The sequence below is a fragment of the Rhinopithecus roxellana genome, chromosome 16, assembly GCF_007565055.1.
Source record: "Rhinopithecus roxellana isolate Shanxi Qingling chromosome 16, ASM756505v1, whole genome shotgun sequence".
NCBI classification, from domain to species: Eukaryota; Metazoa; Chordata; class Mammalia; order Primates; family Cercopithecidae; genus Rhinopithecus; species Rhinopithecus roxellana.
Genome location: NC_044564.1, coordinates 20,856,746 through 20,884,586, shown reverse-complemented (window position 1 = coordinate 20,884,586; position 27,841 = coordinate 20,856,746). Strand labels below are relative to the sequence as shown.

The 27,841-nt window shown below is 52.5% G+C and overlaps 1 protein-coding gene across 1 annotated transcript in view; it reads right to left on the bottom strand.

Moving 5' to 3' along the window:
* SHB (SH2 domain containing adaptor protein B) overlaps positions 1-27,841 on the bottom strand; it is a 148,589-nt gene that overhangs the window by 21,262 nt on the left and 99,486 nt on the right. Inside the window, exons 4-5 of the mRNA XM_010369997.2 lie at positions 13,749-13,920; positions 6,465-6,584 (exon numbers count right to left, since the gene is read on the bottom strand). Of these exons, the coding sequence (XP_010368299.1) occupies positions 6,465-6,584; positions 13,749-13,920 (292 nt within the window). The remainder of the gene's footprint in view (positions 1-6,464; positions 6,585-13,748; positions 13,921-27,841) is intronic.

Genomic DNA, 27,841 nt, shown 5'->3' with positions numbered 1-27,841 from the left:
ACCCAACCTCCTCTGGAGCTGCAGGAGGCATTTGTTGGCTGAAGACTAAGTACCCAGCAGTCAACACAAGCCCGGCTGCTCTAAGCCGGATACAAATAGATGTCATCAAGCAATCTGAAGGGCAGGAGGCATGTTCTTGATAATGTCCTGCTCCTCCTCCCCTCCTAGGAGGAGATGGGACGTTCCTGCCATCGTTGGACAGAGAGGAAAGTGGTCTCGTCATGGAACCCTTAAACTGGAAGCAAGTTTATTTATCAGACCCCAGACCCTCATTTTTTCGATGCAAGTGGAGAAGACACTTGCCCAAGTCACCCAGTACAGCAGGGACAGCCTGGACTCACCCAGGGCTCTGTCCATTCTGCTGCTTCCATGGTGATTTCTGAAGGCTCTGGAAAAGCTGGGAGAAGCAGAGACTGGTATATACTGAGCACCATCTGTGTGTAGGGCTTACCTGCCAAGCCTTACTTCTTGCTGAGGCAAGCATCCCGTGATGCTCAGGAAGGTGCAGTACCTTGCCTGCCTAGCATTGGGCGCAGGCAAAGAGATGGAAGTGGGACTTGGATTCAGTTATCTGACTGCAGAGCCTGTTTTCCCTCTCCATCTTGAAAAGGGCTGCCTTGGTCTCCTGGGAGGCCTGCCCACGTGCTGTTCACCTTCTGGACTCCTATAACAGGCCGCTCCCCAGCTCTCAGTCTGTGCCAGTTCACGTGGCATGTGTAGGGACGTGGTGGGGAAGGGGGGGATGATTGAGGGGATGGGGAGGCAGAAGCTGTGTCCCTCCTCACCAGTACTCACAGGCCCCCTAGTTCACTCATGGTTCTAGAATACAGCTCTGACAATAGCATTGCATCCTGCTTCAAACCTTCAGGACTCCCTGCTGCCTCACAGGTGAAGCCCCAACCCCTCCACCTGGTGATCAGGGCTACACCTCACTTGGGCTCAGATGAATGTGTCATTTGCTGTTCTTATGAAAGCTCCGCACTGCCCTGTCTCTGGGCCCACTCTCTCTGCAGCCTGCCTTTTCTCCCCTGTCCGTGGGTCCAAGACTTGTTCATCCTTCACATTCCCCTTCCTGGTTCCTTCCCTCTTTCATAGCCTGGAACCTTTCACAGAAAGAGTACTTTCTACTTTGGGCAGCCCTGAACACATTCTCCATGAGTTACAGGTGTAAGTGTCTTCCCTTCCTCGTCAGGCTGTGAGCTCCTGCAGGGCTGCAGCTCATTCAGTAACTGACACTGGACCGGGCAGAGCTCACGGGCTGGGCCGGGGAGGCTGTGAACAACCAAGTGCCACAGCATGATGGAAACAGGCCAGACCCCAGAGGTGCCTCCTTAGGTCACATTTGCAAGAGGCCGGGCAATCTGCCTTCGGGGATTAGAAAGCCAAAGGTCCCTCTGTGAGGACTGTATGCGGCCGTTACCCCCACTGGCTTTGGGACTCTCACCACCTCAATGGAGCAGGGGCTGGGTCCTTGTTAAAGCTGCTGCCTGCAGAGGCCTCAGAGATGCCACTCAGTGCCCCTTTCCCATGGGTCACACAGGATCCCTGCTCCATGAGGGCAGAGCCTGCCCAGCAGAACTGGAGGCCACAGCACTCACCCTGCCTCCCTCTGCCTGCCCCCGGCTACAAGTCCCCCAGTCTTTAAAGTCCTTCCTTCATCTTGTCCACATTCCTTTGCAAAAACTCACCAAAGTAGAACTCGGGATGACTTATTCGCAGGCCAAAGTGCCTGAAGAGCCTTTTAATGAGATTTTTTTCAAGGCTTTTCATCCCTTTCCTCCACTGCCAGCCTTTCCAGAGACAGGAAACTGTGTTAAGAGTTTGACATTTTCTTGCCAATTTCTCAGCTCAACCCTTTGCTCCCTGAGGCTGGAGTAAGAGTACCCAGGGGCCAGTGGTGGGCGCTAGGTCAATGAGTTGGCGGGCAGCCAAGGGGGAGAGTTCTGCAGGCAGGAAGGGGTAAGGAAAGTGTTCAAGAGTAATCAGGCAGAATCGCTGAAGACGATTCACAGGTGGGGGCCCCCTGCCATGGAGGGGGCTCCGAGATGTGATGAGGCGTGTGCCGGCGCCACCGTGGGTCACTGCAAGTGCAGAAAGTTGAGGGGTGGGATTCAGACAGGTGGCAGCTTGGGCTGGTCCAGGGACCTGTCTGGTCACCACAGTGGGAAGCTGTCACCATCTCTGTGGTCAGTGGTCAGCTCCCAGCCAGGCAGCCTTACATCAACCCCGAATCCCTTCTGGGGCTTAATTTCCCCACCCAGGAAGCAAAGGGATTGGAGTAAATGGGCCTCAAACACTTCCAGGTTTGACATCGGAAGACCTTTCGACTGAGTGTAAGGAATGCCGGGAGGAGATGGGAGGACATGGCTGGGAGCCCCATGGCCTCCACTCCAGTCTTGGCTCTGCTGTGGACCCTGGCAGGCATTCAGCTTCTCCTAGCCTAAGATGAAGAAGAATATGCCTCGCAGCAGGACCCTGGTGAGTGCACCCTGCACATCAGTGGCCCTATCACTGAGAACTGCATCTCAACTCTTCTGGGAGCCCCTGAGACCCGCCAAGGCTCTCCTGCACCTCCGTATCTCTGCCTGGGCCGTCCCCTCTACTTGAGCTGCCCTGCTAGCCATCCCTGTCTGGGGAACACCTGGCTTCTCTTGAAGGCTCATGTGCAGCCTGCTCCCTGCAGCTTCTCCTGACTCTCTGTGGCAGGGACTGCCCACCCACACGCCAGCTCTGGGCTCCCAAGATCCCCTGTGCAGACCTGTGTACAACAAGACACAGGTTGGCCTGGCCAGGCTGAGCCCCTGGAGGCTGGGCCTGACTGTTCTCATCTCTGGACTCTCTCTGATGCCCAGCCCAGTGGCTGGTACAGAGGTTTCTGAAAATATCTGCGATGGAAGGGTGGACGGGGTGTCCTCTGAGGCTGAACTCCCCCAGATGCTTTCTTCACCCTAGAACACCCTCAGGGCAGGACAAGCTCACATGAAAATGGTCAGAGGTGGATAACCAGCATAGCTGGAATTCCAATGTCAATTTGCACCAAGCTCCTGACAGTGTCAGGAATGCCATTCCCCACCCACCCCTGCCAGGCAGGCTGTGAGTATCTGAGAGAACAGGCCCCTCACTTGGTGGTTGACAACGATGGTGCTTGCTCCAGGCAGCCAGGACATGCAGTCCAGGCAGCCAGGACATGCAGTATCAGGACAGTTCCCCTTGTGGTTGAGGTGATTCTTTCCAGGATATTGCTCCCCAGCCAGCAGTGGGACTGGTCATCGGGAGCTGGGGCTCCTCTGGGAAGCAAGTTCATCTCCCCTGAGTGGGTTACCTGGCTCGGCCATAGGAGGCCTAGCCTAGCCCACCTCCCCAGTTCTGGCATTCTTCAGGGGAAAGCTGGGCAGGTGAGAACACCCCTTGTCTTTGGAGGTGGTGATCTAATGCCTCTAGATCTGCATGCAAAACTAGACTCTCACCTCTAGCTCCTTTGGGTGCAGATCAGTCACCCAAATGACAGTTCCTGATAATGAGGTCCATGGGATGGGTGCAGGAAGGCAAACACAGAGTCTGATGGTGGAGGCTGCTGGGCTGCCTTCCCAGTTTCCCTCCACCTCCTCCCCTCACCTGGGAGGTGCAGGTGGTCCAGCCCACAGATGGGGACATGGGGAGAGTCAGAGAACCCCTGATGTCATTGGTGGAGGTGGTCTTAGAGCCCATCAAAGCCCAACTCCCGTCCGGACAGATGTAGGGCAAGAAACTTACCCCAGGGTCACACAGGGAGCAGTGAGTGGCAGAACAGGACTCCTATCCAGAATTCTGGACAATGGGTCCTTCCTGTGGCTCTTAAAAATGGACTTCAATCAAACCGCAGGGCTGACCCCAGGAAGCAGGGGCAGGGTAATGGGAATCACACTAGATAACACTGACACGGTGCTGGCTGGGCTGGGGACGCTGTCTGTCAGCAGCTCATTGCCATACCCAGTGCACAGATGGCCAATGCCATAAGGCCAGTGAGTGCAGGAAGCCAGGCATGAGGCCTGTCCCCTGCCTTCCCCACCAAACACAGCCGGGCCCTTGGGACTACATGCCTACGCTGTGAGGGTAGAATCAATGTGTTGTCAAGGGTGGTCCTACCTCTAGGGAATGGCACACCCCAGCGAGGAGGGGAAACGATGCTCCTGGCCCTCTGAGCCCCGCTGTGAGCTGGCATCTGGGCCTGCTTTTACAACTGAGGGTGCACTGCATAGGGGATTGAGAATTCTGCAGGAGACAGCTGGTGCTATTACTTCTGCCACTGGGTCTAGGTTCCTTGTGTGCTCCCTGGTTGGGACCTCAGCCCTGGCACATCCTGGGTACTCAATAGGCTGCTGTTCCCTCGAAGGCAGGTCTGCACTGGAGTCACCACAGGGCCCCACTGCTAGCCAGGCAGGCCCTCAGTTCAGGGCTCAGCACCACCTCACCTCTGCCTGGATGAACATGAAGCTGGAGCAGCTGACGGGGCTCTGGCCCTCCAGGATGAATGGCCAGGCTTGGCACGGAGTGCTCTGTCCAGTTCTCCCTGATCCTTTCGTGGAGTCCCCTCCAAGCCAGGCCCCCAGCCACGGGGATTCCAGGAGGAATGAGGTTCACTGAGGAACTCAGAGACACATGGGGAGGGAGACAGAGTAACAAACCCAAATGACCAGTGCCCCAGAGGGTCCCTGGAGCACTGAGGAAGCCCAGTACGCAGGGAAGGCCGGTGACACTGAGTCCTGTCGCTGATGCCACCTGCTTCCTTTACCTCTCACAGCCCAGAAGAGTGCCACTCACCTCGATGGCGCCATCAGCACGCCTGGTGACATGCACACCCCCCTGTCACTGCCCTCTCCTCACTCCAATTCCGTTCCTCTGGTTTTGGCCACTTCCTGCCCAGCCCCAGAGGCAGTTTAGCACATTGAACTTTCTTTGGCTGCCATAACCGATCCGATTCTTTCAGTCATCAGGTCTGATGGCAGACAATGAATTACGCAGGCATCAGCAGCCTGGAGAAGAGCAAAGTACCTATTCCTTGTTTGTCTGGAGTGCCCGTGCTGGCTAGAAGTTCCCTCTGCATCCTCTCTGGTTAGGCGGTGGTCCAGCCTTTGGTCTTATTCCCCCAGTGTTGACAGGCTCACTACCTTGAGGCCGCTTGGGTAGCTCTAATTCTTGATCTTCTCTGGCTGTTAGGAAATTTTTCCTCTTGCAGAGCTGGAATCTGTCTATCCATCATCTGCCCAGAAGTCCCTAATCTGCTCATCGGTTCCCTCTGCCCCGACAGTCCTTGAGAGTCACATGGTCCCCGCCCCGTGTCCACACGCTCTCTCTTCTCTAGGTGGACTCCCAGAGCCTGTGTGCCATGCCCTGCCCGCCTGTGCCCGTGCCTGCCGCCCTCCTGACTCTGCAGTTTGTCATTGTCCCTCTCAGGGCAAAGCCCAGAAGATGCGGGGGGAGGAGTCAGTCATCAGCAAAGAACACAGGCCAGTTTCATCTTCCTTGGTTTTACTGAAGCCTGTCTACACAGCCGGCATGTGTGTGGGCTCTCCTGACAGCCATGTCCCCGCAGGCCTGCTCTCCCTCCCATGGCCTCTAACAGTGGTAACTGGGACAGAGACGATGCCAGGCAGAGGGCTTCACTGCTTCTGGGGGGTCTGTGGGTCTGTGCTGGCTGAAGAGCCTGGGTTTACACCCCAATTATGTCACCAGCTCTCTATGTGTCCTTGGCAAATCTGTCCTTTCTCTGGGCCTCAGTTTTTCTGCAAAATGGGTTTAGACATTCTTTTGGGTCCCATCCAGCTATAGCACCCAACTAAAACACCCTTTTCTTATCTTTGGGCCTGCCCATCCTGACAGAAAAGCCTCACAGGTCAGAAAGACCTGAGAGTTTCCAAAGCTGTGACAGGCAGTAACACCAGCTCTTCCCAGCACTCCTCCTAGACTTTGTGCGAACCCAAACTCAGGCCCACCCAAACTGCAAGCCAGAGCACTAGGAAAGGGTCATGCTCACAGTGGCAGAGAGTTACGGGCTGGTCACAAGTCTTGGCCCAGCCACTTGGGCCAGTCACACCCCCCTCCGTGAGCCTGTTTACTCATCTGCAAACTGGGGACAATATGTTCCTCAAAAAAATCAAAGGACCGTCGTGGGCTCTGAGAGAGGGATGAGGCATGCTAGGAGCTTCGTACCACCCCGGCTCACAGCAGACGTGAAAGCTATTCTCGGATAGTTAATATAAAATCCTAGGAAAAGGCCCCTCGTCTTCTGGGAGGGCAGCAACGGCAAACATAAAAACTCCTCTGCATCCCAGGAGAATAGGATCAAATTGAAAAACCGAGGCTTGAAATAACGTGTGCTGGCAAGTTTCCCAGGGGACACTGGCGGGTCTTTCCGCCACAGGCACAGTGGCCAACCATGCTCGCAGAGGCTGCCGAGGGCTGGGGGTGCTCGGGGCGGCACTCACCTCAGGGAGAGGGAGTAGTCATGCTTGCTGGTCTGGCTGTTCCGGACAAGGTAGCTACACTCCTTGCAGAGTCGCAGCAGGTTCTCAGCGTCTCCTCTGCTGATGGCTCCATGATACCATCTGTGGAAAGGGCAGAGAGCAGTCAGAGCCCAGCACGATGGGATTCCCATGGCCCTAACCTGCCTTGGGAGGCTCAGCACCCGCAGGGAGCCTCCCTACACAAGCAGGCATGCCCTGATTCATTCCATGGGTATCCACTGCCCACCTGCTGCTGCCGGGTCCTGGGGAGAGCACAGCAAACAAAACCCAGTCTCTTTTCACGGGAAGCTTACGCTCTGGTGCAGGGAGTCAGGCCACAGACACTCAAGTCATCACAGAGCACACGGTGTGAGGACAGGCACCATGGAGATGAAGTGGCATAGGGTCATGTGGCTGGGGGCTAGTGGGGGACTATTTCAGGCAGGGTGGCCAGGGAAGCCTTTTCAAGGTGCGGTGGCTCATGCCTGTAATCCCAGCACTTTGGGAGGCCGAGGCGGGTGGATCACCTGAGGTCAGGAGTTCAAAACCAGCCTGGCTAACATGGCGAAACCCCATCTCTACTAAAAATACAAAAATTAGCCGGGCTTGGTGGTGGGCACCTGTAATCCCAGTTACTTAGGAGGCTGAGCCTGGAGAATCACTTGAACCCGGGAGGCAGAGGTTGCAGTGAGTTGAGATTGCACCACTGCACTCCAGCCTGGAAGACAGAGCAAGACTCCGTTTCAAAAAAAAAAAAAAAGAAAAGAAAAGAAAAGAAAAAAAAGAAGAAAGAAAAAAAGTGACATTTCAGTGTAGACCTGCAGGAGGGAAGGAGGGAAGCCAGAGAGGAGCTTTCTTGGTAGACAAATCAGCAGCGAAGGCCAAGGCAGAAAACTGCCTAGAGTGCTCTGGAAAGAGCCAGGGGCCAGCCTGGATAGACAGAGGCAGCAAGGGGAAGGGGTTGGCAAGAGGTCTGGAAACAGGGCTGCAGCAGGGGCTTTTCTCTGTTTGAGCAACATGGAAACCATCAGAGGGTGCTGACGGGAGGGCCACGCTCTGACTCAGGGACGTGTGCAGAGACATGGATGGTGGGCAGTGAGGTAGTTGTCCATGCTCCTGCCAGATGGCTCTAGCACCACTTGGGCATGTGGGAATCCCAGCATTACTGCTCCCAGACACCCAACATGCCAGAGGAGGGCAGGCGGCAGAATCTGAGGAGAGGAGTGCCATGCAGAGGGCCCGACTCATCCCCCATCTCCCATCAGAGGAGGAAATGGGCGCAATAATTTTCTTTCTTTTTTATGAGACAGGGTCTCACCCTGTCACCCAGGCTGGAGTGCCGTGGTGCGATCATAGTTCACTGCTGCCTCAAACTCCAGGGCTCAAGCAATCCTCCCGTCTCAGCCTCCAGAGTAGCTGGGACTATAGGTGCGTGCCACCACACCTGGCTATTTTAAAATCTTTTCTAGAGACAGGGTCTTACTATGTGGCCCAGGCTAATCTCGAATTCCTGAGCTCAAGTGACCCTCCCACCTCACTTCCCAAAGTGCCAGGATTACAGGAGTGAGCCATTGCATCTGGCCTGATTTTCCTTTTGTGTTTCCTTTTTTTTTTTTTTTTTGGTTTTTAGAGACAGGTTTTCCCTCTGTTGCCCTGACTGACGTGCAGTGGTGTGATCATGGCTCACTGCAGCCTTAAACTCCTGAGCTCAAAGGATCCCCCTGCTTTGGCCTCCCAAGTAGTGGGACTATAGGCACGCACCACCATGCCTGGCTCACTGATTTTCACGACTAGAAGACCTGATGGTAAAATTGCAGGGCAAGAATAAAGATCCTCATTGCCCATGAGTGGACACACTCAAAATACATTCCTGTTTACATGATGGTCTCTGTGGGGCAGTGGAGGGGGTGAGACTCAGCTATGAGAGGCAGAGGCACTGAGCAGTACCATGGCTGGAGTGTGCTTTGTCCACAGAGACATGGATGCTGCTCCAAATGGTGGCTCTGCTGCCCACTGGCCAGGCAAGCCGCTGACCAGGCAGCTTTTATTATGGGAAGATCATGCCAACCTCTCTTGGGTTGTGAGAATGTAACAAGTGGCCCCACAGGAAGGGCTAACGTAGAGCCTGATGTGGGGCGAGTCTTAACCGATGGCAGCTGCAGCATTAGTAGAAAGAGATTGCCCTCGCAGACCACGTGGTGACATCCCCATCTACAATGGTTGCAGGCCCCTGCCCATCCAGAGGCTGCATTTTACATTTCCAGGTGCAAGTGGGGATGCTGCCTCCCGGTGCCTGTCTCAGAGTGTCCTGCAAACCGTGCCCCTGAGAGTTCCAGCACTGACATTCTCCTCAGAGAAAAACCTACATCGCCCATCCCCGTGCAATTCCCCCCACTCACAAGGCAGAGCTCAACAGTTAGTAGCGGTGGCCACAGCCAAATTAAAACCCTAAGAGAAAAAATCAACTTTAAAGTCAAGGACTGGAGAGTAAATGTGAGTGTCCTTGTCCAGTGGGAATGTGGCCAAGCGGTGCATGGTCCAGGCGGTGGCCACCAAGCTGGACATCCGGAGGAGAGACCTTCCAGGGGAGAAGGCAGGAAAAGCATGCAGACCACAGACCCCATTCTTTCTAAAGGTACAGAGAAATATGTAAAGAGGAACGTGAAGTTGGGGGATGCATGGGTTGCCACAATTAAAACACCACAAGTAAAACATTTCCTGAGACATGAAGGCCCATGTTATGCTTTAGAAAGGCTACATGGCTGTAATCAGGAGAAACAAAGACAGCACTGACTTCGGAAGTAAGAGTTAACAGGTTTGGGAAGGCTGTCCTCTGGGAGATTTCACTGTGTCACACACCCTCAGTGAACAGACAAAAACGTTTTATTAGAAAAACAAGTCCCAGCCATTTGAAGCTGAGCCATCCTCAGGGAAAGGCCTAGAAGTGGTCCCTGGGGAGGTGCTGCCTGCTATCCACCCTCCCTGAGCTCAGGAGCAAGCCCTGCTCTGACAGGGGGCATGGCCTCTGGATTCTTGTTAAGGGGAATCCGGGTGGTTAACACGATAAGCTACCAGTCCGTTCCCTGACCGCTCCACACAGAGGCAAGGGCAGGGGACAAGGGGCTGAGGAACAAAGGAGAGAAGGAGCAGAGGGTGCTGGATCTGGGGGCCAGGCCGGCACTGGCCAGCTTGTCAGCAGGAGGCTGGAGACCAGGAGTCAGGCTGGGCTGGGCGATCCTGTGGGGGGCTACGGCCAACTGTTGGGCCCACATAGGCCTTGCTTCACCTGGAAAGAGAATCCAGGCAGGAGGTCATCTCAGGGATGGGCTGGACCTCATGGGGTTGGCCAGTCAGGTCAGAACCAGGGGGATTAGGGAGACTCAACTTTCGTCCCTCACCCCAGCCAATACCCATGAGCTCATCCAGTATTTACTCACCACTCACTATATCCTTGATCTCATGGGGCTGACAGAGGGAGAGAGAGAGTCAACAGAGAGACACAGGAAACAATTCCAGATAGTGACGAGGGCTATGCAGGCATCCTGGGGTTACGATAAGGCAGTGACTGGGGTTAGGTGAGATGCCTGCTTAGAAATGAGTGGACAGGGGAGGCCCTGAGACATGACATGCGGCCTGAGAACATGAGAAGGAGCCAATCGTGAAGAGCTAAAGAAAACATCTTCTCTGCAAAAAAGGCAGCAAGTGCAAAAGTCCTGAGGTAGGAATGCGCTTGGTGCTCACACAGCAGGAAGGCGGCAAGAACGGCCCAGGCACTGTCAGCAGCGGGCAGGAGGTGGGCCCAGTTCTTGTGCCCAAGAGGAGAAGTGTGATTTCATCCTCAGCAGTAAGAGTTTTAAGAGATGTTATTTGCCCTGGGAAATCTTACAGTCAGTCAGTCAGATTGGCCTGAGGAGGGGTCAGAGAAGACAAGTCAGGATGCTAGTGCAGTAGTTCACATGGCAGGTGGCTGCGGAGGTGTAGGAATGATGGATTCTGGTCGTCCTTTGGAGGGAACACTGGCAGAATTTGGTAAAGCAACAGATGCTGGTGTCCAGCAAAAAAAGGAATTAAGATGATGCCAGGGTTTGTGGCTTGAGCCACACCTAGTTAGATGTGACACCGTTTATGGAGGTGTGGAAGCTAGGGGAGGAGCAAGTTTTGAGGAGAAGATCAGGAGCCCAGTTTTGAACACGTTAAGTTTGAGATGCCCACTTGTCAGCCAAATGGAGATGCCAGGAAGCAACTGGACGTAGGAGTCAGGAGCTCTAGGAGAGGTGTGGGCTGGTGCTATGCATCTGTGAGTCACCACCAGGATCCCGGGAGAGACAACCCAGGGAGAGCACGTAGTTAAGAGACTGAGCCCTGGAAAGTCGGACCTTCAGGTCAAGAAGAGGCAAGGAGCCAGCAGAGGAGATGGAAGAGTGGCCATGGAGGCAGGAGGAGCACCAGGCCCAGAGGCCCAGAGGCCCAGAAGGAGAGTGGTCAACTGTGGTGACTGCCACGGAGGACAGAGGGGGTCGTCTGGGGACCCAGGCTGGTTGTAGTGGGTGAGAGAGAAGGGGAGGTGACAGAGAGGGGAGAAGTGCTGGCAGCTCTTTGGATACTGTTCATTCATGCAACAGCCATTTATTCAACACCTGTTACGTGCTGGGCACTGTTCTGGGCACAGGGGATGCAGTGGTGACTTAGACAAGTTCCTGCCCTCATGGAGTTTCTGTTCTCAGCAGGGGCAGTACCTAGAGAGGAATGTTAGGTCAAGTTTTTTTTTTTTTTTTTTTTTTTTTTTTAACTTATGTTGGCAAAGTTTGTTACTGGGACATGTTTATATACTGATGGTAATGATGGAGGAAGGAAGAGGGGTGTGTGTGGGGCTGCCTCCAGGAGGCAGTGGGGACAGACCCTGAGCACTGAAGCAGCCTTTCTGCTGTCCCAGAAGGCGAGGCAGGCGGTATGGGCACCTAGGCAGATGTGTGCCTGCCCATCCACAGCCACCCCGTGTGACCTGGGGCATACCCCCAGTGCCTCGGTCTCCCCTCCTACTCCCTCTGTGCTAGGGTGGAGGAGAGGTTCAGACCGGAAGGCGCCTCCTGAACTCTAGAGCAGCATCAGTCCAGCGGGGGACAAAGTGATCCTCTTTGGTGGGGTCATCAGGCTCTATCCAAAGTGGGATTTTACCTTAAGCACACCCCGTGAGTGATGAGTCAGGACTTCTGACTCATCTTGGAGAGTTAATCGTGGAGAGATGAGACGATGGGGGAGGAAAAGCCAGTCATGACTCTGGACTTGGCTGGTGGCCCCATCAAGCGGGAATGGGAAAGGAAAGGCAGCCCAACTCCCCCTGCCTTGCGATGAAGGCTGAGTCTGGGGATGGGAGAGGGCAGGCTGGGCCCAGACTGACCCAGGCAGACCTGGCCACTGCTGGTCAGGACGCACGCTGAACATCTGTGGGTCACAGTTTGTTGATTAAAAGTACATAGTTTGATCAGAAATAAGCAAAACCTGCCAGATGATCTGCACAGCTGTGAGACATGATTCACAGTACCGGCTAGGAGCAGCCCCCAACCCCACCCATGCGCCCTGTACCGCAGGAGTGGAGCACTCACAAAGGTGGCAGAAGCCTCCAGAGGTGACAGCACTTGCTTAAAAGGGCAGCATATGACGTCATTCGGAAAACCCTGCATCCTGCTCACCGAGTGAGAATTTCCTGTGAGGGGATGCCCTGCTGGCCATGCCAAGACCAGAATCCCCGGGCCAAGACAAATATAGTACATGACACACACCAGGGAGGGCTCACGAACCGTGCGTGGTGTCAGTGAGTCTCGTGGTCTTATATGTGCTTACTCAAAGGGTGAGAAAAGCAAAGAGTAAGTGGAGGACAGAGGAGGGGAGAGGGCAGGGACTGGGTCACGAGGTTGGGGGCACTCTGAGCCATGAGTCCTTGCCAAGGCTCTGCACCACTCTGGGCCCTGATGGTCTCATCTAGGCAATGGGCTGACAACCCTTTATTGTACATTTTCTTGTTTAAGCAGACAAGACACCTGAGGACACCAGCACAAGTCCTGCACCTGCTTTGTCAAGTTCCTGGAGAAGCTCATTCTAATCCAGGTATGAGGCACAGTTAGAAACTGAAAACACACAGAATGAATGGCAGGCTAGGGAGGTGGGACTTTATCCTGGGGGTAATGTGGAGCCACTGAAGGTTTCAGAACAGAGCAGGAACCTGCACCCAGGGATGATTTGGCAGAGCAACGAGATGATAACCATGGCCAAGGGGAGGGGCAATAAAGGGCTGGGCCCTGCACAGTGCTGGGGGCAGCAAGGACAGAAAAGGATGTCGGACCTTGGGGGCAGCATAGATGGGACTTGGCCACTGACTGGAGGTGAGAAACCTCTGGGCAAAGGGGCTGAGAAAAGTGGAAATCTCAGGAGTGGAAAGGCCTTGCCCAACTCTAACAGTATCAAGCAGACATGGAGCAAGAACACGACTGTAGCTAGAAAATAAATCTAATTTACACGTAGTTTTACACTTAGGGAAAAGGATTTAGTTTATATTTAGTTCTTCCAAGAATTTATTTGCTGCATGATGAAATGAGAAACTAGGATGTAAAAAGGAGGAGTGAACCCTGTAGACTCTTTTTTGCTGTCCCTCCTGCCATTGAAAGTAAGGGTGGCCACATAGTGTGGAGAGCATAAGTTCAGGGCTAGAAGCCAGGAGGTATGTGTTCTAATCCTGGGCCTACCACTGGCTGGGTGGGAGCCTCGACCTTCCAAGAGCCTCAGCCTGCCCATGTGTACACGGACGGGGAGGTAGGGGCAGACTAGAAGGCCCCTGGAGTTCTAGCATGTCTCAGTTTGGGAATTTATTTATTTTTTTTGAGACAGGGTCTCGCTCTGTGGCCCAGGCTCAATTGCAGTAGTGTGATCACAGCTCACCACAGCCTCAACCTCCTGGCCTCAACTGAATCTCCTGCCTCAGCCTCCCAACTAGCTGGAACTATAGGTGCATGCCATCATACCTCGCTAATTTTTGTATTTTTTTCTTTCTTTTTTCTTGTAGAGACAGGGTCTCACTATGTTGGCCAGGCTGGTCTTGAACTCCGAGGCAAGTGATCCACCCACCTCGGCCTCCCAAAGTGCTGGGATTACAGGTGTGAGCCACCACACCTGGCCCAATCTATGGATTTTTAAAAGAAGATGACATGAAAGAGAAGGCAAAAACTAGGTGAACTGGGAGGTGAGGTGGGGCTTTGCTCCCTCAGAACTTACATTTGCTTCTCCAGGGGAACAGTAGGATCCACCCTTTCTCCTAGGATCCCACAGAACTCGGGGCTCCCATGTTTGATGGGCTTAAAGCCCCCTCCAGGGGCACGAAGCTGGCGCCGCCGGTCCCGCGAAGGCGAGGGGGATGACTGCCGCTTCTCGTTGCCATTAAACTGTGCTGTGGGGAGGGAGAGAGAGAAAGTGCAGGGTTAGCAGAGCTCAGCCCAGGGAGCTACTGTGATGCACAGAAGGGTAACGTTCAGTTGCTCTATTTGACACTTTACAACTTGCAGGAGGAAGGGTTTCAAGCAAAGAAATAACATGGTACAAAAGATTTTGGCTTCCTAAGACAGGACACCCACGTGGTCACAGCCTAATGGGGCATGTGAGTGGCTGGTTGAGCCTCCAGAGGCCACTGAGCTCAGCCTTACCCCCACAGGAACTTCTCTGCGGCCTCCAGCAGTGGAGCATGGCACTGCCTTGGGGGAGCTGTCCTCAGGACAGTTCTCAGGGGAAAAGGCTGTTTCTTGTATTGGGCCAAAAATCTGCCTCCAAGTGGCTCCTCTCCTCCTCTCATCCCACCTCAGGCCATACTGGCCACATCTGTCCCTTTCCCTGGGATACTCCTACAGAGTGCCACTTAGGGGTCATACTACATCCCCTATATTCAGATCCCCTGTATGGGACCAGGATCCAGCACCCAGGTGAGGCTGGAGCAGTGCCTAAAGCACAGGAAGGGCCATCCACATGCTCTTCTCCCTGTCCTGGGCCTGTGGGAGCATCGTTCACTCCCAGAGGCTGGGGGAGGATGCTCCCTGAGGAAGACCCTGGAGACACCACAAAGAACAGAAAGCACTGAGCTAAAACTGGAGTTGCCAGAGGGTTCCTGGAGACCAGTAGTCCACCTTGCCAGTTATCCAGATGGGCCTGTTTCCTTCTCTGAAAAATAGGGATAATGACAGCACCCATCTCATGGGGATTAAAGCAGGTGACACACCTATAAATCTTAGCAGTGTGCCTGGAACACAGTCTGTGCTGTTATTATAAATCACACTTATTGTGTCTGCTCAATGCACACACAGTACTAGGCACCTCACAGAAGCAACTGAACCAACCTGAGTTCCTCTCCTAAGCCTGTCAGTGATTAGCTGCAAGCCTCGGCTACGCTACTGAACCTCTTCGAGTCCCTGTTTCTTGTCTCACCAGGCTGCTGTGAAGGTCAGAAGGGAGGATACTCCAGGACCTGACACACAGAGGGTGCCTAAGAAACGAGGCCAGAGCCTGCAGAAGAAGATTCCTGAAGCTGAGGCCAGCTGCAGGCCCACAAACATGTCCCTGGCTGTGCCACACAAAGGCATAAACCTCTCCTCTAATCAGCAAGCATGATTGTGGCAAGCTGTCCTCCAAGCCCGGCCAGACACACGGCAATCAACCCCCATGCTCACAGGAGGACCTGGAGAAACCTCAGTGCCAGCAGGGAAACGTGCTGTCTGCTGAAAGCGAGGAGTGTGATGAACCTGTTCTACATCTCAGCCACTGAACCATCTTCCCTATCAGGGACTATGGGGCATTTCTGTCCCTCTAAGACACTCTTTCTCCATTAACCACTTTGGAAAACAGTGGGAAGGGAGGCTCCTGACAACAGAAGGCTCCAGAGACACCGGACCCACCCACTTTCAGGACTGTGCGGAGCGTGTGGTCAGCCTGCTACCCAGCAGTGACACCGGCAGGTAGTCCACCTGCGATGACGCTCCTAATCACTCATCCACACGTACTAGGCACAGTTCAAGGCCGGGAACATAGCGGTAGGCGCAATAGACAAGGATCCCTGCCTTATGGAGCGCAGGGGCCTGGTGAGGAGAGACAGGCAATAAATCAATCTGCATATCAACGGCTGGTGACAAGTGCTACTGAGAAAAATACAGCAGGGCAGGAAAGCCCTCTCCAAAGGTGACATCTGAATAAATACCTGAAGGGAGGGAGGAACATCTGTAGGAAGGACACTCCAGACAGAAGGAAGAGCAAGTCAGGGGCCTTGGGGTGGGACTGTGCCTAGAGTGAGACACAAAATGACCCAGAGTGACTGGAAGGGAGTTGGGAAGGAAGCCGGGCTTCTAGGTCTTAGGAAGGACTCTGGCTTTGTTCTGAGAGACGTGGAGAGCCGTTCTGACCGGGCACTTCCTCACATGATTGCTGTGCTCAAAAGAGATGGAGGCAAGGGGCATGTGGGAACACTCTGGACTCTGTCTGATTTTGCTGTGAACCTAAAACTGCCCTAAAAAGTACAGTTGGCTAATTAGAGGGACAGAGAGCACACAGGAGGGCAGTGAGGCAGTGCCCGCCAGTGGTCAAATCCGGCCACATTCTGCAGGCAGAGATGGCAGGACTTGCCTGTGCATGCAAAGTGCAGCGTGAGAGGAGGAGGACTATGGGTGACCACAGGCTGTTTACCTAAGCACTGGAAGGATGGGCTGGCCTTACCCACGAGAGGAAGACTCACCAAAGGCCCTAATTAAGCTTCCAGGAAAGCAGCATGGAGGCCACGCCTTAGAGACAACTACAGCTCCGTGATGCCAGGGTTGGTGGTGTGGAGAGGGGGCAGAGCGAGGACTCGCTGGGGGTTCCTGACCTTCCTTCTGGCCGCAGTTCCGTCCTGTGTCCAACTACACACAGAAAGCAATGACTTCAAGGCCTTCCCAGGGGACAGGTCCTGGGGCTAGAGAGTGAGAAGGCCCTTTCCCATCAGCTGATAAGGGGGCTTTTGTGGTGGTGGGCTAAAACCTGGAGCTGGGGCCCTAGCACACACATCACCACCGGCTTCTACCCCTCCCTGGCCTTCCAGTAGCCTGGATCTCCCACTGGGGTTCCGGCTGAATGACAGCACCCTCATGGCAACAAATCATGGGACATATGGTCTTGGACAGGAGGTTGGGAGAAGGAAAGAGGTGAAGCAGGTTCTTACCCGAGCCCCTACTTTGCAGAGCCCTTCATGGGTGACCTTGGGAAGGGGAGAGCACTGGGGATGGATAGACAAACTGGGGCCACGTCATCCCGGAGACCCTTTCTAAAGAGCTTGGACTTGAACTTATGGATGGGGATAATCAGGGAATGGGCTTTAGAGACCTCTCTGAGTGCTGGTGGAGGGTGGGTTTGGGGTCAATCCTGAAGACGAGAAGACCAGTCAGGAAAAGGTGATGGAAGCTGACCCCCTCAATGACGGCAGGGATGTAGGAGCTTGACTACTTGTGGGAGTGACTCTGGGATGACTGCTGTGTGATGCCCAGATTTCTGGCTTGGGGGAGGGTGATATGCCCACTGGGATGGGCACAGAAGGGGATATGGTCAGGGAGCATGGGACCAGCCTGTACTTCTCCATGATGCCTCCCTGCTGCTAATTTTCTGGTTGTTAGGAATAGAGAGGATACAACTCAGCAGGCATCCTGGCCCATGGGGCTGCCAGTGTCAAAGGGCAGCAGAGTGGCCTGGCATAGGAAGGGGACTAAGCGGCAAGTGAGGTTCTAGGCTTAGTTTTGCCAAAGGCTCAGGAGACCGAGGGACCAGATGAATTATAAGTCACTTTCACTCCTGACATCCTGGGGCTCTACCAGCTAAAATCAGGATTGGGGGATTTCTGCCAATATAAATCTCTACAATCGATGTCCCGATACAGAAAGTGAGCAGAGAGGCATGGAGCAGAGAACATGATTGTGGAGCGAGCCCAAGCTCTTCGGCGCAACCCAAAAGGTTCTCTAGGACCCGGCTGCTTGTCCAGTCTCAGGTCCACCAACCTCTTCACCTGACTCATTCCACTTACCCTCCAGAGGTCACCTATTTCAGGAAGACTTCCTGGACCTCACCTCTCCCAAGACTTGCCTTGATCTTAGCACCCTAATTGCGTGTCCTTCCTGGCTCCCGGGGAGCCTCTTGAGGGTGGGGCTGTACCATGTGCCCCTTCCCCCATGCCTAGCCCAGTTACTGGCAACAGAACAGATGCTCAATAAGTGATTAAATGAAGAAACTTAATGAGCTGCTGTTTTGCTTTATTGGGAAAAAAATTGGTTTTCATACCAGATAAATTGGATTAAAAACTAGTAACATCCTAGTCAACACTATAATTCCCCACTGAAATAATTTATACATTTGCTGGCAAGCTTAATAATATAGCCATATATCTTAGAGAGAACAGGTGGTGATGAGTGACAGGCTTAATCAGGCAAATCATTTCACCTAAAATACAAATATACGAACTCCAAGTGCAGTGATTTGGCAGGGTAAGAAAAAAAAATGTTAAGAACAAAAGCTGCAAACACAACTGCTCTCATTCCTTCTAATTAAGTTTCTCCTTAATCTGCAATTTAACATGGCAATTCTTTTAATTTAGCGATTTTTTTGCAAAAGATAAAGACACAATCCCTCAAAAGAATATCTGCATTTAGAGAAAAAAATGTGCTACCCCCGTGAGTCATGAGAATGACAGAACCTAATTAATTTCACCTATGGGCAATTAAAAATGGGAGTCGGAATCTGAAGGAGGAAAGTGAGATTTAGAGCTGGGCAGGTTGAGGCTCAGGTTGAAGCTTCCGACTTTGGTTTCGATGATGGAGACCAGATCCTGGTGGCTGATGGGAGAGACAGCCTGGTCAATATCTTTCCAAAAGTTCTGCCATGGTGACACGACTCATTCCTTGAGGCTCAGCTCAAGTGCCCCGCTTCTAGGAAGCTTTCCTGGCCCTCCCATCTGGGTTGATCTGCTTGTATTACAGATTTTATACCAATCAGTCCTGAAGTGTGGTCACTGCTAACAACAGAAGACAGCATCCAAGACACCTAGCTTAGTTCTATCCCTCCTACTGGCCCTGCCACGTGGGTAACAGGTGAGGAACAGAGGTTCAGAGGAAGGGTAGGAGGAACTCCTCCAGGGTCTCAAAGCCAGATAGCAGGGCGAGGGTCGAGCCCAGGACTGCAGGCCTGCAGGGTCAAGCTCATCCCACCCTTGGGTCTTCCTTCCCCACAAGAATACCTGAGGGCTGCTGGTCTGGCAGGAGCTGGGCCTCATCTGGCCTCCCTGCTGTGTACTTCCTACTTCTAGGCCTGGAATTACTGCCCTTCTGCTCCATCTGAATGATGTCTAGAAAAGGTCTGGCATAAATGCCACCTCCTCCACAAAGCTTACCCTGATCCCACCTGCAGAGAACCATCGTCTCCCTCTTGGTGGCTCCCAGCCCTCAGTATATCTCCTGTAGTTCAGGGGGCATCCACACCACCCTTCCCAGTCAGCCTGGGTGCTGTGGGTGCTGCGCCTGGGATTTATTTTTCTTTGCCCTCTCCAGTCTCTTGTCTGCCCCTAACTCACAGAAGTTTCATGAGGAGAAGGTGCTTGGATGAGATAAATGTGTTCCTTCAGGGTGGATCTCTTTCCACTGTCCTGTCCACTGTTCAGAGCTGGCCGGAGAGCAAACTCCAAAAAGCCGATGGATCTCTAAAGTATAGCTCTCCTGGGCTTGCAAACCCTTCCTGGCTCCCCAGTGCCCCAGGGCAAAGGGCAAATTCATTCTGGTGCTCAAGTTCCTCTGAATTTGATGTAATATGCATTTTCCCCTACAAAACCCCTGTGGGTTCCACACCCACCCTTAGGCGCCAGTCACAAAGGACAGGCAGTCCCCAGATCTATCATCTGCTTTTTTGTCTTCAGGGCTTTGCTTTGGCTAAGTCTACCCTCTAGAATCCCTTTACTTCACTATTTCTCTGCAAAAAACACAGCTATTCTTCAGAGCTCAGCTCCAACGTTACCTCCTGAGGTAGGATTTGCTCTAGACCCCTAGGTAGAATTCCTTTCTCCTCCTCTGAGCTCCAAAGTCTGCACCACTGTCCTGGCACTGGCCTCTGTAACACTGAGGCATGTAGGTGTCTTCTCACAATTGGACACTTTGCAGAGATGGGGCCTTGTGCCTCAGTCTCCTTGGAGTCTCCCAATGGCTGACCTGCAGCTAGCTCCAATGAATGGCCCATGGCTGAAACCCACCCAGGGAATGGAGGAGCTGCAGTGGCTCGACTCACAGCTTAGGAATCAGGAGGACCTGGGTTTGAATCCTGTCTCTGTCATTACTGAGTGACTTGGGGCATGTTTCTTAAACTTCTTTGAGCCTTAGCTGCCTCATCAGCAAACCAGGGCTGACAATACCTGTACCGTGAAGGCAATAGATGACGTACCAAGGTCCAGGCAGGACCCCTATAAGCAGGTAACCCCGACCCACGGTCACATCTATGCTCTGAAACAATGCCTGTATAAGAAACCACCTCTTTTTCTATGGCTCCTGCTGAAATTCTGGAGTCAGAAGCTCTAAGAGGACAGGGCATTTCATTCTGTTTTGTTCAAGGCTAAATCCCCAATAACTAAAACAGTGCCTGATGTACAGTGGATGCTCAACACCTGTTGAAGGAATGAACCTGCACCCTGCTCAACAGGACTATAAATCTTCCATTCATCAGCCAACAAAGGAAACTCAGGAGCTGGACTCACTCCTCAAGTGACTTTGGGAACAATTTTGAAAAATGGCTTCATCTTTCTTTCTTTTTTTTTTTAAGAGCCAGGGTCTCACTCTGTCGCTCAGGCTGGAGTGCAGTGGCATGATCATAGCTCAATGTAATCTTGAACTCCTGGGCTCAAGCCATCCTTCTGCCTCAGTCTCCCAAGCAGTTGGGACTACAGGTGCATGCTACCATGCTGGGCTAATTTTTTTTTTTTTTTAAGTTTGTAGAGGTGGCATCTCACTATCTTACCCAGGCTGGTCTTGAACTCCTGGCCTCAAGTGATCCTCCTACCTCAGTCTCCCCAAACGCTGGGGTTACAGGAAGGAGCCATCACGCCTGGCCTAGCTTACTCTTTATTTAGTGATTCCTGCTCATGGGCAGGCACCATGGAGGACTTAAAGTCTGTGTTCTTCTCTAGTCATTGTGACAAGCCTATGAGGTCAGTGCTATTACTGCCCATGTTTTTACAAGTGAGGCCTGGTATGGTCAGGTAACTTGCCCAGGGCAATAGGAACAGGTTGCTATGAGAGGCAGTGGGTCCTAGCGCTAGCCCTTGAGCCCTCTGCTTTGGGACTGCAGCCCTGGGCAGCCTCCCCTACCCAGGAGTGCCTTTCCTGGCAGAGGTGCAATGAGAGAAGAGTTGACAGTCTGCCACACATCCTCTTGTCCTCACCACTGACCAAGGGGGTGGGCAGTGGCTCCCAGGAATAGGGGGTCATTCAAAGAGAACTGGAATGGAGCAACAGGACCCAGAGGAGACTGGTATGGTTCTCCAAGTTCTGACTGTCTGGCTGCTTCTTTCTGGCCTGAAGTCTATGACCCTCTCAGTTCTCCAGTATAAGATGAAGTTTCCTTTAAGCAGAGGCAATAAAGGTTGGAATGATGAAAAACAAGGCACCGTGTGTAGACTGACTTGCAAGGAGCTCTCAACTGCCACAAGCTTCTTAGCCCCTCTGCGGATGAGCTAGAATGCACATGGGCCACATTTGTAAACCATATGTGGCTGACAGGAGGGGCCTGAAGGCTGTTCTGGCCCTGGTGTTGGTTCACAAATGTTCTAGTACTCTATCAAAACAAAGTACAGAGGCAGAGTCAAGGTGCCCAGGGCCTTGCACACAGTCCCTGGCAGGGGTTCCTGCATAGCACCGACAGCTAGGCTGGGACTCCAGGGTGCTGGTGAGGGGGAAAGGTGGGTGAGAGTGGGGAGAGCTTGGGGTGGAGAGCACAGAAGGGGCTGCTGCCCAGGGAGCTGTGCAACCCCAAGAAGGGGCAAGGAGGGGAGATTATGCATTGGTATGGGAGGTGGGGTGGACTACATGACCCCCGGAGTCTATGAAAATGCCATCAACTTTCACAACAATGCACTAACACCTGTAGATGACTGAAACTCTGTTTGCATGACAGTGGGCCTCTGCTGTTTCAGCTTTCCAAACAATGTATTGTATCATCTCATCTGACCCTCACCAACACACAGCAAAACAAGTATTAGAATTCCTAAACAAGTATGAGAACTCCCATTTTACAGATGACATAACCGAGGCCCAGAGAGGTGAGGCCCCTTCTTCCCTCCAGTTCAAGAGTGAGTTTCGCTCACCCACCTACCCCACCTGCCCAGTGAGTGTAGGTTCCTTCCAGATACCTGTAGGACAAGCGGCTCAGCAAATGTTTGATTTGTATTTCCAGGATCACCAACAAGAGGCCTCTGTGTTCGCCTGGAAGACACACACAGACCTCAGGGCATTGTGCTGCCACTCATGATGGGAGGTGCTTGAGAACAGAGGTCCTCATTGTGAAGGGAGGCAGCCAGCAACTCACCACAAAGCAGGCAAGCGGGAAGGCTGTGAAGCAGGTGCCAGGACGCTGCCTGGGTTCCAGGAATGCTGTACACACATGTCCAAGCCTGGGATGGGGACAGCAGGCCTGGCAGAAGGGGTGTGCCTTTGTCCTCTTATTTGTGACATCCCCAGAGGAAAAATGAATGCTATTACTGGGAGCAAGGACCCCACCCTAAGATCTGCTGCTTGGCTACAGGAAATCTAAAGATAAAGCCCAATGAAGATGATGAAATAACCCGAATGCAGAGGCCTCTATGGCTGCCAAAGCAAGCCATATTTATTGTCATAACTCATTATGCAGATGGGAAATGGAGGGCTGGAAAAAGGACTGACTCACCCAGAGTCAACAGCTAGACATGAACTTGGACTTGAGTCCAGGTCTCCTGAATCCTGGAGGCCCCTATCAAGTTTAGCACAAACCCTGTGTGCAGTGTAATACAGTCTCAAAAACAACCACAGTAACCACAGTGATACAACTATGAGTACTCACTGTGCCCCCAACTCTCAGTGCATACTACCACCCCCACTGTACAGATGAGGAAACAGAGACAACTTGGCCCAGGTCATCCCACCAACAAGTGACAGCACAGGACTTTAAATCCAGATACCCCTCGCCCCGGTGCCTGAGTTCCTTCCTGAGTTTTAGGCCAGGCCCATCTGTCAAACACACAGGGAACCTACACACGTCTGATACAGTATGTCTCCTGACACTTTCACCTGCAGACACCCACAGACACTTACATAGAATCCTAGAGCCTGGGAAAGTGACTTTTTCCCCATCCACAAGCCCAAAGACCTGCAAGGAGCAGGCTGGGCATTTGTGGAAATGAGTCTCCCTGTCCATAAGACCCAAAGCCCCAGCCCCACTGTGTATGTTTCTCTGCTGCCCATTGTGGATGGCTGTGAGGGAGGCCAGGACAGATGGGGAGCGGTGGTGGAGGGACAGGCCAGGTACTGGCCACAAACATGGCTTGCCAGGGCTGCCTGCACCCGACCAGCACACCAGTCTCCAGGTCCACAATGTGGCATTTGGATTCACAGCCAATCCTCAGACAGGCAGGGACATGCTGTCCACTTCTCCCTGGGAGTTGAGGCCAGAGGTGGCAGCCACAGCAGTCAATGGCTACTCAGAAATGCCTTCCCACTGTCTCACATAGCGAGGAGACAGGTATAGAGCATGCAAGAAAGACATGAAAACACACCGTCTGTGTGTGGGCAGGCCATGAGATTTATTGGTATTCTACCGCTCCTAAGAGAACACGGGGTTGGTTTTCCTGAGACCTGATTTACTCAAATATCTTTTTTTTTTTTTTTTTTTTGAGACAGAGTCTCGCTCTGTTGCCCTGGCTGGAGTGAGTGGCATGATCTCGACTCACTGCAACCTCCACCTCCGGGGTTCAAGCGATTCTCCTGCCTCAGCCTCCCAAGTAGCTGGGATTATAGGCACCTGACACCATGTCTCGCTAATTTTGTATTTTGGGGCCGGGGTATCTGGATTTAAAGTCCTGTGCTGTCATTTGTTGGTGGGATGACCTGGGCCAAGTTGTCTCTGTTTCCTCATCTGTACAGTGGGGGTGGTAGTATGCACTGAGAGTTGGGGGCACAGTGAGTACTCATAGTTGTATCACTGTGGTTACTGTGGTTGTTTTTGAGACTGTATTACACTGCACACAGGGTTTATGCTGAACTTGTTAGGGGCTTCTGGGATTCAGGAGGCCTGGATTCAAGTAGAGACCTGGATTCAAGTGGAGACAGGGTTTCACCATATTGGCCAGGCTGGCCTCAAACTCCTGATCTCAGGTGATCCACCTGCCTCAGCCTCCCAAAGTGCTGGGATTACAGGCATGAGTTACTGCATCTGGCCTGATTTACTCAAATATCTGAGGGCTCACTGTGTGCCAGGCACAGATCACAGGTGTGAACAAGACAGGCAGCGTCTCCGACCTCAGGGAATTTAAAAATCTCCATCCACATGAAGATCTCTAAGCTGCCAAACAGAAGAGCAAAGGTATTCTATCAACTCTTTGGTTTTTTTCCACTGAGGAGACAAAGGCACTGGGAGGAATATTTCTATCAATGTAATTAGCAGATGAAACAAAGCTATTAAACATTGATGTTTTTCTTCTCTACTTTTTTTTTAGTTTACTAAATGAATTTATTCATACGTCAAATAGAAAAACCAACTGGAAAAACCTGTCCCTCAGTAACACATTAGCCAAAGGAAGCAAGTGATCCCAGTTCTCTCACTGAAACCCCCCTTTCCTGGGCAGACCTGCTGTTCACACGTGTTAAACATTAATTACAACTGTTACTCATTACATAGCAAAAAGCATTTGGTACAAACACAATTGTTAATTTCCTCACAGGCTCAAGGCATTCTGGGAAGCTATACAGGAGACAGGAAGCATCATGGGAGCCTAAGGGGAGCCAGTTTGGAAGAGACAGCATTCTCCCGGCTAGAACAGGTGGTGGCGGCCAGGTTTAAGATTCTCCAAGGGACCCTCTGCAGATACTGGGGCCCTGTTTATTCTGAGCACATGAAGATGAGTCACATAGTTTGGTGGGAATAGCAAGTGTGGAGCAGTGTCCTACACACACAATGGTGGCGTTAAACCAGTTTCAGAGTGACTGTGTTTGTGGGGGACAGTGACAAGTCATGAGGGCAACATCGTATGGGTACAACTGCTTCTGCCTTGTACTGGCGTGCAAGGGAATGTCCAGCCTGACCCCAGCCACACACAGGATATCAACACAGCAGTGGAGAGAACAAGTGCTCTGCAGTCAGACTGGCCCAAGTTCACAGCTGTGTGACTATGGACAAGCTGCTCACACTCTCTGAGCTTCAGTACCGTCATCTGAGTGACGACAATGAAGTGACCCCTACCTTGCAAGGCTCTGTAGGGTTAACCCACGCTGGAATTACAATTATTGCTCAATAAATGTTAATTTCCTGTCCCTGGTTCCTCCCCATCCTTCCTTACCTTAATGAGATTATTTTAAATTAGCTAGTTGAGCTGGCTCTGAGATGATTCACAGTTGTTTAGGAAATAGACATACCTGGGGCCTTACTTTCCCTTTTAGCCTCACTTGATGAGGCTTTGAAGGCGTCAAAACTCAAGAGGGAGGCTGCCTAAGGGGTGACACCATAGCGTAAGCACCCCACAGGCTGACAGTGTCTAGTGTGTATCTAGTTATTTCAGAATAAACCAGTGTACTCCAGTACAGGGTGTAGTAGAAGCACAGAGGGGAAGGAACTGGTTGTGCCAGGGAAGGCTTCCTGGAGGTGATCTCCCCTCCCTAACTCTACCCCAACTCCACACCTAATACAAAGCATATACTCTATACACTCTATGTTCTCGAAGTGGAGTCCCCAGATGGCAGCATCATCATTACCTGGGAACTTGTTGGAAATGCAAATTCCCATGCCTCAACCCGGATCTACTGAATCAGGAACCCTGGAGGTGGAACCCCAGCAATCTGTGTAACACTTCCTCCAGGTGATTCTGAAGCCTGCAAGTTTAAGACTCACTGCTCCAGGCACAAAAGAAATCCACAGACATGTCAGACCTAGAAGAGGGAAGGTGTGGATCGGAGGAAGGCCCCGGGGACCCTCTCCTACCCAGGCGGACCAGTGGCCTAATCCTCGGAGGGATTGAGTAAAGAATGGAAGAACCAGGGGACTCGTTAGAACTGTTGCTGGATTGAGATATGGGGTTTCCTGAAGAAGTGTTGCTTTCCACACCATCCCTGCTTCCCACTGCCAAGCATTACTGGGAATGAGCTTTGGCAACAGGTCCTCTGTGGCCACTAAGTATTTCTTTACACAGCCTGGTTTCTATGTTAAATTGAATTTTATGTAATATAGCAAGCCCTCTCTGAACACCAAAACCAATTCTTACATGCATGATCGTTTAGGGCTTATCTTGTCTTTTCGTTCAGATCTTTTGTTTTTATTTAATCATCACAGAGATCCAATGTGAGAAGTTGTGACCATCCCCATTTTACAGATAAGTAAACTAGGGCTCAAGGAGACTGAACAGTCTGTCTCAGGTCCTGAAGCAGTGAAGGGTGGAGCTGGCAGGTGAACTTGGGACTGTCTGACTCCTCCCATTGCCCCGTGGGTCCCAACATGTCCTAAACTTCTAAAATCTGCCAAGGAGCTAGCGGGGAAGACAGATAAGTACCCAAAATAAGTATGCTGAGCACTATTTGAGTCATGTGTCTTTTATCTTTGCTGGAAGGCAGACCTGACTGAGCCCAGGACACTGCCTGAAGAGTAACTTTCATGGAGACAAAGCTTCAGAGGGTGAGTCGAAATGAGATGACTTAGTTTCTCAAGAAGGTCTGGGGGGTGCCCTTCGCACACCCTCCTGTCATCTGGCTCCTCCATCAAGCTCAAGAGCTGCAGTTACTTACTTCTCAGACACAAGAGCAAATTATGAAAGACATAGCCATTTACCCACTGGGTTAAAAGGAAATGCTGGTGTATGTACGTGTATGGCCTGAGTGGCTCTGCCATGAGGTCTCCAGCTGTTCCCTTCTCCACTCTGAGCCTTAGTTTCCCCAGAAGGACAGGGAGAGTGGGACTCTATGGTATGTGGGCCCCTCTCTGTGCTGAGTGGTGGCAGGACATGACCAACCCATGGGATGGCGCTGGTTCCCCCGCAATGAAGGCATGAACCTCCAGAACCCAGTCCCTTACAGAAACCCTGGCTGGAACCATTTCAGGTGGGAAGCCACCACCCCGTAACATATCCTGGTGTAGATGTGGCAGAAATTAGTGCAAGTGAGATGAAGGGCATGCGATACTTCTTGAGGGCTGTGGGAGGATGAGAGCTCCAATCACATTTCCTGCAGCACCTTGACTGGGTTAGGGCAGGGGCTCTGGAGTTGGAGCTGACAGGTTCAAAGTCCAGCTCTGCTGCTGACCAGCCATGGGCTGGGCCCCCGGCCAAGTTATTTCTTCTCATGGGATCTTAGCTTCCTTGTCTGTACAAGGAGGAAACTAACCTCCCAGAGAGTGATTGTGAGGACTGAATGAGACAATGCACACAGAAAGTGCTAAGTGCTAGCAACGATGCCAGTACTTTCCTGATGTGATACCCATCAAGTCTCAGCAAGACCCTTCTGAAGTGGGAACTACTGGTCTCACTTCCCAGGTGGGGAAACTGAGACTCCCAGGACACGTTCATTCCCAGTCCTCACACTGGTCCTTCAGAGGTGTGAAGACACCAAATCCATGCCACCTCCACCGGAGTCTGCTTCTACAGGCTATCCGCCCCAGCTCCTTGGTCCCTGCCTATGGACCCCTCCCTACATGGCCACTTTCTGCTTGGGTTCCATTTGTCCATCTTGCAATCTGTGCCACAAAGGCCGGCAACCAGGTAGACCTGCCACACCAATCTGCACCACCCCCAGACACCATCCAAGGCTCCTTGTCCCTTTCCCGACATTGGGCAGGGGATGTCACATAGGCCTCATGTGGGCCCGAGTTGCATCTGGCAGGGGTGGGTTGAGGACAGAGCAAGAAGGCCATTTCTAGACCCACCTGCCAGCCTTGCAATTTGTTGGTTGCTGTAAAGACTCCTGGGATGATTCAAAGTGGGCCAGGAACAGAGTCTAGCCTGCTCTGGAAGGCAGGCGTCTCTGCCGGGTGGGAAGGGGGCTGACAGCCTGATGGAAGCCACACCACTTCTCTGTGGAGGCAGAGCTGCAGCCAGTAGCCGGTGGTGG